The 12,742-nt window shown below is 42.2% G+C and overlaps 1 protein-coding gene across 2 annotated transcripts in view; it reads right to left on the bottom strand.

Annotated features, from left to right (window-relative positions):
• The window catches only part of dph6 (diphthamine biosynthesis 6), a 95,418-nt gene extending 83,152 nt beyond the window's left edge, over positions 1–12,266 (bottom strand). For both annotated transcript variants that reach the window (XM_029729873.1, XM_029729875.1), the window contains exons 1-3: positions 12,086–12,266; positions 11,649–11,740; positions 11,311–11,495 (exon numbers count right to left, since the gene is read on the bottom strand). In XM_029729873.1, coding sequence (XP_029585733.1) covers positions 11,311–11,495; positions 11,649–11,740; positions 12,086–12,108 — 300 coding nt within the window. In that variant the 5' untranslated portion in view covers positions 12,109–12,266. The remainder of the gene's footprint in view (positions 1–11,310; positions 11,496–11,648; positions 11,741–12,085) is intronic.
• Between the last annotated feature and the right edge of the window lie 476 nt (positions 12,267–12,742).

The following is a 12,742-nucleotide window of genomic DNA, read 5'->3' as shown; positions in this document are numbered from 1 at the left end:
GGCTCCTCTCCAAGATGCAAATGCTTTCCTGCTGAGGTTGTCAACTGGGGAAAAACTCAGTCAGGATACAACCAAACACTCGTCCTCCCTTCACGTTCTGGGCCTCAGACATCGTGGTAGTCTCCCAGCCCCATCCCTCTTCAGAGAGAGAGGGGGAAAATATGGCTGTGATGCAAGGTTTTACACACTCCAGACTCCAGACAGTGTTTTTCTTCTGCTGGTTATGGCTTTAACTGCAGGAGGCACGGGGGCTGCCACAAATATTTCTTTCAGGGAATGCTTTGCAAAACAAAACATAAAAGTCAAAGTCTGCTTAATTTTCGGGGAGATGGTTGGTGGGATTTGACTGACTAAGAGCTATCCCTCAGCCATCGGGTCGGTCAGACAAGAGGGAGGGAGGAGGGAAAGGCAGACTGAGACACTTTTGGGCCTGACCGACGACAGGCAGCTAGCTATTAAAAGGTGAATGACTTCTTCACAACAGGGTGCACTCTGAGCACTCTGGGCTAAGGAGCCTCTGAGTGTTTTTGTATCTGTGTGAAACGGCTGTTGTTTTTAGACGGACGGTCTCTGTTCCAATGACTTTTTATTATTTAGCCAGATCTCTCGTCAAATCGTTGAAATGGCTGAGAACTGATAATGAAGCAATACGGGTGTGATTTATGCTCATGGCACATTACTTTTCACGAGGGTGATTAACTCTTCTTTTATCAGTGGGTCTCAGTGGAAAACGGGTAGGAGAAAAAACAACACAAAATGATCAACTCTCAGACTCCCTGGTGGTTTAACCAATCAAACAACTCAGAACACCATGTGCGAGTGACTCACATAGTCTACACACACACTATCCATGAAAGTAAGTGTAACATCCACTCTTAAACAGAGTGCCCAAAAGAAAATATTAGCCTAGTCCTGAGCAATCTGATGCAAATAACTCTGAGCTATGTCTACAATCCATCTCTGTGGCCAGGGGGGAAAATCCTCCATTTGGAACAATGTTCACCCAACCAGCCTTAGCAGCTCCTGCCCTTGGCAAGCCAAGATAAGGCTATCTGTTTCCATCATCACTAAACAAGATTGAGCAAAGTACATTAAGCAGAAAAATACAAACAAATTACAAAGGCTTCAGGCTAGGCTCTTTATCTAATGTTTGTGTGGGTCTGACTGTTCCGTTAGCTATGTCGGTTGGGTCTGAGGGAAATGTGCCTGGTTCTAATAGATCCTGCCCCGCCACTTCCACACAGGGGCGAGAACAATACAGACGGCCATTATCTCAACGGTAATGCTATCCTTCCTCGTGTGCAAAACAACCCGCAATCTCACCCCACTGACTGTCACTGTTCCAGTCAGCAGTCAGTCTCAGACCAAAGGAAAAGATAACAATGGGCTGTCACAGCTAGAAGGAGACCGAGGCAGTGAGTGCCTGGCTGTACTCTAGTTTAACAGGAATCTAGGCAATGCTACTAGCCTCATTAGAAGAACATGAGACAAGCTAGACTACACACATGTCCTGAAAAACACGTGAAACTAATTGGGATATATCAATTAACTTTTGAAGAACATTATCCATTGTTAATGCCACACCGCTAATTATACCTCTGAGAAAGGGGAAAAAAATGCATCTTTGCCCCACATCACAGGTACAAGACGCTCACATTAGTCTTCTTATTGATCCTATCTCATAAAGCCTCTCTATGACCTCACCGCTCGTGATTTATGCATTAAGCAGCTTTTTAAAGAAATCAATTTTCTTTTAGCCCCCATGTGCCTAACATGCCACTGTGCTGGTAAGGGTGTAGGGATGTGTTTGATTTTCTACCCTCACAACACACCGCTGTGCTTTGTAGCGACTGACTCCTAACACTTTGGCCCCCTAATCGATAACACAGGGCTCCAAGTTCAACACCAGACTCTTCTGCCTGTTCTATTCTTCTTTTCGCTGCTCCTCCTTCTCTCCTCCTTTCTACACCTCACAGCAGGACCTCTCCACTACGGCACCTGCAGCAACGCAACACCAGGCTTCTAAAGGCTTCTGAAAAGGCTATGACGACAACACAATAGAATCCAGATATGAAGAGAAAAAGAAGAGAAAGAAAGAGAGAGAGAGAGAGAGAGAGAGAGAGGGGTAAAACAGAGAAAAATAATGTTTGGACTTGTGGACGGACGGTCGACTCCCCCTCTCCAATCTCGGAGGGCCCCAGCCCAGTCGGCTGCTGTCGATAATGGAGTGGAGGGTGGAGGGTGACGCTGGGATGGGGAGTGTGTCTGTGTGTTTAACACAGGGATTATCTCGCAAAAAATGTGATGTTTTAACACGCACCAACAGAAGGGAATGTTTGAACATCTACAAAGGCCAAAGGGGACTGGAGCCTGGCGCTCTCCAGTATTTTTCCGTGACATCTTGAGCATTTGGCTTGATAAAAAGGGAAGAAAAAAAAAGTAGCCTACACCGCCCTGGGATAGGCTATCACTCAGTAATAACCATGTTTGAAAGCATTGTGTTCCTGAAAAGGCTGATTAATTACATGGCAGGAAATAAGATCTGAATGTTACATTTCCATCCTCCACAGAGCCAGGGCAGGAATCTGACAGAAATGTTGCTGCTAATTAGACGGTTCATAATGAAAAGCCTAGGTATTAATATCGTCTATTGTTCCCCATCAGCCTAATGAGCTGGAACCTTTTGTTTTCACTGATTAGTTCAGAGGTCGCAGGGTCATTGAAGTGCAGTTGACATCTTTCTATTTCTATCCAAGTTCTTCAAGTTTTTGTTTCCTTAACATACTAGTGGAGAGATACCAATTATGCTTTAAAAGTGCTGTCAAGAGAACTAACATAAAAAACAGAGATAGAGTAACACCCTTTTCATTTATATAATAAAAAATATATATATACTTATTTTTTTGCAAAAAAATGATCTAGTTGCAAGGGGATTGAGGGAAAATAGTCTTCTTTCCTGTGCAGAGTGCAGTATGGGAAGTTTGAACAAGCCAGGATGTTAGAGATAGAAGCTAATGCTTATAGCACCATGTGTGGAGGATGAAGATAGAAACATGCTATTATGTAACCTAGGGCCTCTGACCTATCCTTCAAGGGACACTCTCCCTGCCTCCCTCCCTCCCTCTCCTCCTCCTCCTCCTCCTGTCCTCTCGCACAGTGTCACCAGGCATAAAGAGCCAGTGTGTCAGAGCAGAAAAGAGGGGATGAAGAACTTGAGGGATGTGAGATGACTAATATGAACCTTTCCCCAGGCCTGCAGGGAGGGGGTGGGGGTGGAGGGGGGGGCAGGCGTTTCAGCCAGGGGTGGCTGACACTGTTGATCTTAATCACGGCAGCATGGCCAAGCCAACCGCCCTCCACAGCATGTACAGTATTGATGTACAGGACAGGAGGACAGGCGAAGGTGAGGCCAGGGCAACAGCTCTGGTTACAGAAATGAATAGAGAAGAATCATAACTTCACCTGATTGTATGTTATTAATGCTGTATGCTCCATCCATTTACTGGACAAGAATATCACAGAAAAAGGTATGGAAACATCATCCATGCATTATACAAGTTATGGATTTTAAATGTTTAGTTCTAAACTGAACAGACATTTTGACATCCAAACCATTTCCTCTCAAAACACTGAACCCCTCATGGTGAGATATAAGATAGAGAGTGACATGCTGACATTCAATCGGAGGTCTGATTTATGAGACATATGCTAGGCAGGGCAGGGGAAAAGGAGCCATCAGATCTGTGGGCATCAGACAGCTTTATAATCAGCACACACACACATACACACACGCTGAGGACGGAGTGAAAGATCCCCTCTGCCTCTGAGAAGACAGTTATTTTTCCTCCTCAAAGGCCAGGTTCAAAGATCAAAGCCATGGCAGGATGGGCCGGGGTATGTTATGGCTCGCGTGTCTATCAGGTTACACACTTCACAGAGAGCGGACCATACACAGACGCGCATGGGGGGGGCCAGGCAAGAGGGCACATTGTCACTCTGCGATTATCACCACTGTTGGGATTGGGGGGGATATCATAATTGGGCATTTTTCTTCCATTGACAATGTTTCCACTGAAAATTATCCCATGTGAGAGACCGAAGGGAGTTGTGAGTTTGGTTTGGTTAGGCAACGCATGGGATTGGTCCATAGGTGGCACTGTTGGCTCATGTTATGAGCAGAGTTGTGGAACTTCAAGGATTTAAAGAGAAGAGGGAGGAAGAAAAACAGATTTACTCAGATTCATCACAGCTTCTAAAAAAAAATATGCTTTCATCTATGTTCAAGTGTCATTTGTCAAATAGATTTTAATAACATCTAATTAATTCAAACTGCTAGGATGAATCTTTCAAAATATCACACTTCCAAAACAGAACACATTTTTTATGCTAAAACTGCTCTTTTCCTGTGAGGGTGATTTTACAGCTAATTATTGGACTCCTCTTCGCTGCAACACAATCAAACTCAGCACTAAACCTAAGGTGAATAAAAAACACACCTTTGAATCAACTGGATATTCAAGAGGAAGTGATTGTATTTTCACAGAACCCATAACTGACATAAAAAGGTACCAGTGAGATACTTAAAAAATATAGGCTGGAGACAGAAAATTCACTAACTAAACAAACGTATCTGATCTCAATGTAATTCTCTTAATAGGTTGCGATAACAAACCACCACAATTAGAAAACATATTTCTGAGAAAAGTTGCATGGAGAGTGATTATAGCTCATTACTTAAGGACAAAACGTAACGATACCGATATACAGGTCATTATTGTGGAGTCACTACAATGTTGTTGATCCATCCTCAGTTTTCAACCATCACAGACTCTGTAGCTGTTTTGAAAATCACCAATTGCCTTATGGTAACATCCCTGCGCAGTTTCATTCCTGTCCTGCAGCTCAGTTCAGAAGGTCCACTGTATCTTTCATGTGTTTGGGTGATTTAATATATAATCCACAGCATAATTATTAACTTGACCATGCTTAAAGAGATACTCAAATGTCGGATTTGTTATTGTTACCCATCTGCCAATCGCTGCCCTTCTTTATGAGGCTTTCAAAAAGCTCACTGGTCTTTGTAGTTAAATCTGTGCTTGAAATTCAATACTTGACTGAGGGACCTTACAGATGTTCAAAAATCATGTCAACACGTATTATTTCACACACAGTGAGTACATGTCATTTATTATGTGATTTGTTATGCCAGATTTTACTCCTGAACTAATTTATGTTTGCATAAACAAAGGAGCTGAATACTTACGCAACAACTATATTCTAGTTATGAATTTTTTATTTGTCAAAATCTTCCACTTTGACATCAGAGCTTTTTGTGTATTTTTACAATTAAATCCATTTTAATCCCACTTTGTAACACAAAATATGAAGAATGTGAAGAAATGTGAAGAATAATTTTTCATGGCACTGTATCTGCCGAAATGAAAAAGTGTTATTTTTCCAAACTGAATTCTAATAAATTGCCATCCAGAAGAGCAATTGAACAATAACTATGCTTCAAATGTTGATTTCATACTATGTGACAATAATGACACAAAGAGAATGACCACAAGTGTTCAGATCAGCATGTAATTCCCTTTTTTCATCTTATTTATTGAATTATCATCCGGTACCAATATATCTGTAAAAGGCCAATATCAGCCAATAATATCGGTGAACCAATATATTGGTTGGGCTCTAGGTTGCAGGTCTGTGCCCTCCACGGTTAACTGTGAGAGAGGTAAACACAGTGAGGACTGGCTGTCTGCTGGGCCCTGCTGGCCTGGCCTTTGGCCCTAACAAGGGACGGGGTCACGTCAGCCCTGCCCTGGAAATGGAAAATGAGCAAAACCTAGCAATCACAGAGCCAGCCATCACAGACCAGGGACAGGGTAGGGTGAGGGGTGTAAAGAGTAGGGTGAGGAGTGTAAAGACTATGACACTTACAGTGGGGTCCATAATTATTGACACCCTTGTTTGATAAAGATGAGCAAAAAAGACTGAATAAAATAAATAATGCAAATACTGACCAATATTGTACGCTCATAAAAATTTTAAAAAGTATATATATTATTTTCTAAAATTGTTCAGAGAAAGAGATTTTGTTGAACAATTACTAAAATAAATGCAAACAGATAGAGGGGTCAAAATGACTAACACCCCTTTTTTCAATAGTCTAGCACCCTCCCCTTGTGAGAATAATGACACTGAGATAGAACGAGAGAGAAAATAGAGCTCTCTGGTCAAGCACACCAGTGGTGGGTTTGACGTCGAAATGAATGCATAAATGGAAAATAACCCCCATACCTACTGAAAACTATGGTGGATCTTTGATGTTATGGTGCTATTTTGATTCCACTGGTCCTGGGGCCCTTGTTAAGGTCAACGGCATCATGAACTTTACCCAGGCCAGTACCAGGATATTTTTGCCAAAAACCTGGTTGCCTCTGTCAGGAGGTTGAAAATTGGTCACAAGTGGAACTTCCAACAAGACAATAACCCCAAGCACAAATCAAAATCCACAAAGAAATGGTTAATTGGCCACAAAATCAACATTTTGCAAAGGCCATCTCAGTCTCCGGACTTGAAACCCATTGAAAACTTGTGGTTTCAAATGAAGAGCGCAGTCCATAAGCGCAAACCAAGGATATTAAGGATCTAGAAGGATTCTGAATGGAGGAATGGTCTAAGATCCCTCCGAATGTGTTCTCCAACTTGTATTTTTTTGGGGAAAAAGGCTCAGAGCAATTATCCTCACAAAGTGACATACTGAAATGTATTAAAAATCAGGGGTGTCTTATGCTCAGCATATGTGGGAACTCCTTCAAGACTGTTGAAAACGCATTCCAGGTGAAGCTGGTTGAGAGAATGCCAAGAATGTGCAAAGCTGTCATCAAGGCAAAGGGTGGCTACTTTGAAGAATCTCAAATACGGAACACATTTTGATTTGTTAAATTATTTTTGGTTACTACATGATTCCATATGCGTTATTTCATACACGTTATTTCATAGTTTTGATCTCTTCACTACTATTCTACAATGTAGAAAATAGTCAAAACAAAAGAAAAACACTTGAACAAGTAGATGTGTCCAAACTTTAGCCTGGTAATGTGTATGTATGTATCAAATACTTTTTTCCCCTCACTATATATATATATATATATATATATACACACTATATAAAAAGTATTTGATCCCCTGCTGATTTTGTACGTTTGCCCACTGACAAAGAAATGATCAGTCTATAATTTTAATGGTAGGTTTATTTGAATAGTGAGAGACAGAATAACAACAACAAAAAATCCAGAAAAACGCATGTCAAAAATGTGAAATTGATTTGCATTTTAATGAGGGAAATAAGTATTTGACCCCCTCTCAATCAGAAAGATTTCTGGCTCCCAGGTGTCTTTTATACAGGTAACGAGCTGAGATTAGGAGCACACTCTTAAAGGGAGTGCTCCTAATCTCAGTTTGTTACCTGTATAAAAGACACCTGTCCACAGAAGCAATCAATCAGATTCCAAATTCTCCACCATGGCCAAGGCTAAAGAGCTCTCCAAGGATGTCAGGGACAAGATTGTAGACCTACACAAGGCTGGAATGGGCTACAAGACCATCGCCAAGCAGCTTGGTGAGAAGGTGACAACAGTTGGTGCGATTATGCGCAAATGGAAGAAACACAAAAGAACTGTCAATCGCCCTCGGCCTGGGACTCCATGCAAGATCTCACCTCGTGGAGTTGCAATGATCATAAGAACGGTGAGGAATCAGCCCAGAACTACACGGGAGGATCTTGTCAATGATCTCAAGCCACCTGGGACCATAGTCACCAAGAAAACAATTGGTAACACGCTACGCCGTGAAGGACTGAAATCCTGCAGCGCCCGCAAGGTCCCCCTGCTCAAGAAAGCAGATATACATGCCCGTCTGAAGTTTGCCAATGAACATCTGAATGATTCAGAGGACAACTGGGTGAAAGTGTTGTGGTCAGATAAGACCAAAATGGAGCTCTTTGGCATCAACTCAACTCGCCGTGTTTGGAGGAGGAGGAATGCTGCCTATGACCCCAAGAACACCATCCCCACCGTCAAACATGGAGGTGGAAACACTATGCTTTGGGGGTGTTTTTCTGCTAAGGGGACAGGACAATTTCACCGCATCAAAGGGACGATGGACGGGGCCATGTACCATCAAATCTTGAGTGAGAACCTCCTTCCCTCAGCCAGGGCATTGAAAATGGGTCGTGGATGGGTATTCCAGCATGACAATGACCCAAAACACACAGCAACAAAGGAGTGGCTCAAGAAGAAGCACATTAAGGTCTTGGAGTGGCCTAGCCATAGAAAATCTGTGGAGGGAGCTGAAGGTTCGAGTTGCCAAATCTCAGCCTCGAAACCTTAATGACTTGGAGAAGATCTGCAAAGAGGAGTGGGACAAAATCCCTCCTGAGATGTGTGCAAACCTGGTGGCCAGTTGGACAAGAAACGTCTGACCTCTGTGATTGCCAACAAGGGTTTTGCAACGAAGTACTAAGTCATGTTTTGCAGAGGGGTCAAATACTTATTTCCCTCATTAAAATGCAAATCATTTTATAACATTTTTGACATGCATTTTTCTGGATTTTTTGGGGGTTATTCTGTCTCTCACTGTTCAAATAAACCTACCATTAAAATGATAGACTGATCATTTCTTTGTCAGTGGGCAAACGTACAAAATCAGCAGGGGATCAAATACTTTTTCCCCCTCAATGTATATTATATTAATATTAATATATATATATAGAGAGAGAGAGAGAGAGAGAGAGCAAGAGAGACAGAGAGAGAGATACTGAGAGCGAGCGAGAGAGACCACACCACTATCGTTAGATAACCTGCCTATACCACACCACTACCGTTAGATAACCTCCCTATACCACACCACTATCGTTAGATAACCTCCCTATACCACACCACTACCATTAGATAACCTCCCTATACCACACCACTACCATTAGATAACCTCCCTATACCACACCACTATCGTTAGATAATCTAATGGTAGTGGTGTGGTATAGGGAGGTTATCTCCCTATACCACACCACTATCGTTAGATAACCTGCCTATACCACACCACTATCGTTAGATAACCTCCCTGTACCACACCACTACCGTTAGATAACCTCCGTATACCACACCACTATCGTTAGATAACCTCCCTATACCACACCACTACCGTTAGATAACCTCCCTATACCACACCACTACCATTAGATAACCTCCCTATACCATACCACTACCGTTAGATAACCTCCCTATACCACACCACTATCGTTAGATAACCTCCCTATACCACACCACTATCGTTAGATAACCTCCCTATACCACACCACTATCGTTAGATAACCTCCCTATACCACACCACTATCGTTAGATAACCTCCCTATACCACACCACTACCATTAGATAGTCTCCCTATACCACACCACTACCGTTAGATAACCTCCCTATACCACACCACACCACTACCATTAGATAACCTCCCTATACCACACCACTACCATTAGATAACCTCCCTATACCACACCACTACCATTAGATAACCTCCCTATACCACACCACTACCATTAGATAAACTCCCTATACTACCATTAGATAAACTCCCTATACCACACCACTACCATTAGATAACCTCCCTATACCACACCACTACCGTTAGATTATCTCCCTATACCACACCACTATCGTTAGATAACCTCCCTATACCACACCACTACCATTAGATAACCTCCCTATACCACACCACTATCGTTAGATAACCTCCCTATACCACACCACTACCGTTAGATAACCTCCCTATACCACACCACTATCGTTAGATAACCTCCCTATACCACACCACTACCATTAGATAAACTCCCTATACCACACCACTACCGTTAGATAACCTCCCTATACCACACCACTACCGTTAGATAACCTCCCTATACCACACCACTATCGTTAGATAACCTCCCTATACCACACCACTACCGTTAGATAACCTCCCTATACCACACCACTACCATTAGATAACCTCCCTATACCATACCACTACCGTTAGATAACCTCCCTATACCACACCACTATCGTTAGATAACCTCCCTATACCACACCACTATCGTTAGATAACCTCCCTATACCACACCACTATCGTTAGATAACCTCCCTATACCACACCACTATCGTTAGATAACCTCCCTATACCACACCACTACCATTAGATAGTCTCCCTATACCACACCACTACCGTTAGATAACCTCCCTATACCACACCACACCACTACCATTAGATAACCTCCCTATACCACACCACTACCATTAGATAACCTCCCTATACCACACCACTACCATTAGATAACCTCCCTATACCACACCACTACCATTAGATAAACTCCCTATACTACCATTAGATAAACTCCCTATACCACACCACTACCATTAGATAACCTCCCTATACCACACCACTACCGTTAGATTATCTCCCTATACCACACCACTATCGTTAGATAACCTCCCTATACCACACCACTACCATTAGATAACCTCCCTATACCACACCACTATCGTTAGATAACCTCCCTATACCACACCACTACCGTTAGATAACCTCCCTATACCACACCACTATCGTTAGATAACCTCCCTATACCACACCACTACCATTAGATAAACTCCCTATACCACACCACTACCGTTAGATAACCTCCCTATACCACACCACTACCGTTAGATAACCTCCCTATACCACACCACTATCGTTAGATATCCTCCCTATACCACACCACTACCATTAGATAAACTCCCTATACCACACCACTACCATTAGATAACCTCCCTATACCACACCACTACCGTTAGATAACCTCCCTATACCACACCACTATCGTTAGATAACCTCCCTATACCACACCACACCACTACCGTTAGATAACCTCCCTATACCACACCACTACCATTAGATAACCTCCCTATACTAGAGAGTGATGATAGGCTGATAGTTGGCTCATAGACTGTGACACATGTCATGTAGTTTAGCGTAACTCTCTCTGAACCTTGAAGTGTAGTCACAAGTATGTCTGATGAGACTGTATGGCATTGTATAAAGGGGGTCCTTGATATCAACAGACTAAGCTACTTCTAAGAACTGATTGCAGAGTAAATAGGTTGGTCTTATAGGCTACCAGTGTAGTCTCTTTAGCCAACTAATTTTCTGTTGCCTCATCTTGCTAAAACACTAGCAATGCAACTCCTCTTATCTGTCCCCATGTCCCACTCACTCCTCCATGTTGAGGTTTACCTGAACCATCTTCAGTAGGTGGTAGAGGTCTTCCACTTCGTCTCCCTCTGTCTGGCTGTAGTCTCTCCCAGTGTCCAGGCTGGAGCCCTGGATGGTGCGTCTGTACAGGGGCAGATCCATAGCCTCAGCATACAGGTCTATGGCCTGGTGCCCCACCGTCTGATACATGTAGCTGTCCAACTCATCTAACACAGGGGATGGATAACAGAAGTTCATTCATTTACAGTATTACTGTTCCACTTTGGCAAGGCACATCTCTTGGGGGAAACATTGACCAATACTTTAATTTTGTTTTAAGTACCCACACATACAGGAGGAAAAACAGGTAGACATCTCACCCTTGTTAGCAGGACGCAGGTTGGCCAGCGCTACTATCTGGTGTCCAGCAGCAACACATTTCATCATGTTAAAACAGCTGTCTTTACCTCCACTGCAACAATACAGTCAGAGGGATTAATACATTCACTACATGAAGGTGCAACTATGTAAATAGCCGTATCACTGTCACTATGATCAGAAACATACGAATGTTAGGGTGATTTCCTTTAGAGTTCTATAATGAAATGCAAGTTCATCTTACTTGCATGTATTCAGAATGTTATGAACCTTTATTTCTGTAACGAATAACGATGCATGCTATTTCCCCCACACTTCATCTTAAACTAACAAAGTACAGGATATATCTACCTAGTTAGCAAGCAACACATCCTTCTCAGATAGCTAGCTAGAAAACGTGGATAGAACAGGAGCTGTGACAGCAATGACTCAGGCTTACCTTATCAACGCGACTACTTTCATTTTCTTTATGCAATATTTCTGTAGACATAAACAGTTACTAAATGCACAATTGGATAATGTTATCTATGTTTCGTTTACTCTGAATATGTGTACAGCATAGCAACCAGTCACAGCAGCAGTTCGACATGTACACAAAAACTCATGTGAGCAAGCACTTCCTGGTTGAAAGGACCTTTATGAATGAAGCTGTCCTGTGGGGTGCCTGATTTAAAATGAAACATTTATTACAATGAACACTTTGCTCGGTAATGTTAAAATATATATATATATATATATATATATATATATATATATATATATATATATATCCGTGGGTGCAAGTTTCTACAGTCCTGAAGGTCTACATATGAGCTGCTAACATGTTATACTACAATATAATTAATAGATTTGCAGTTGATAGTTTTCTGTAGGACTGTTTGGTGATCAACCAAATGTGGAGATTCTGATTGTGCATGTGTTGTGATGAGAAAGTCAACCAAAGACGGCCATCCCAAACTCTTTGGCTGAATTAGTTAATGACCCCTTCAGTTTTCCTCACTGCTCAATTCCACAGTAACAGAATTACGCTGATATTCACATTGTTCACTTTAAAATGTATGCCAATAAATTTCAGTTGATTTCAAAGTTTAACAAA

The sequence above is a fragment of the Salmo trutta genome, chromosome 33, assembly GCF_901001165.1.
Source record: "Salmo trutta chromosome 33, fSalTru1.1, whole genome shotgun sequence".
NCBI classification, from domain to species: domain Eukaryota; kingdom Metazoa; phylum Chordata; class Actinopteri; order Salmoniformes; family Salmonidae; genus Salmo; species Salmo trutta.
Note: the sequence above shows the minus strand (reverse complement) of the source record. Positions and strands in the feature narration are given on the sequence as shown.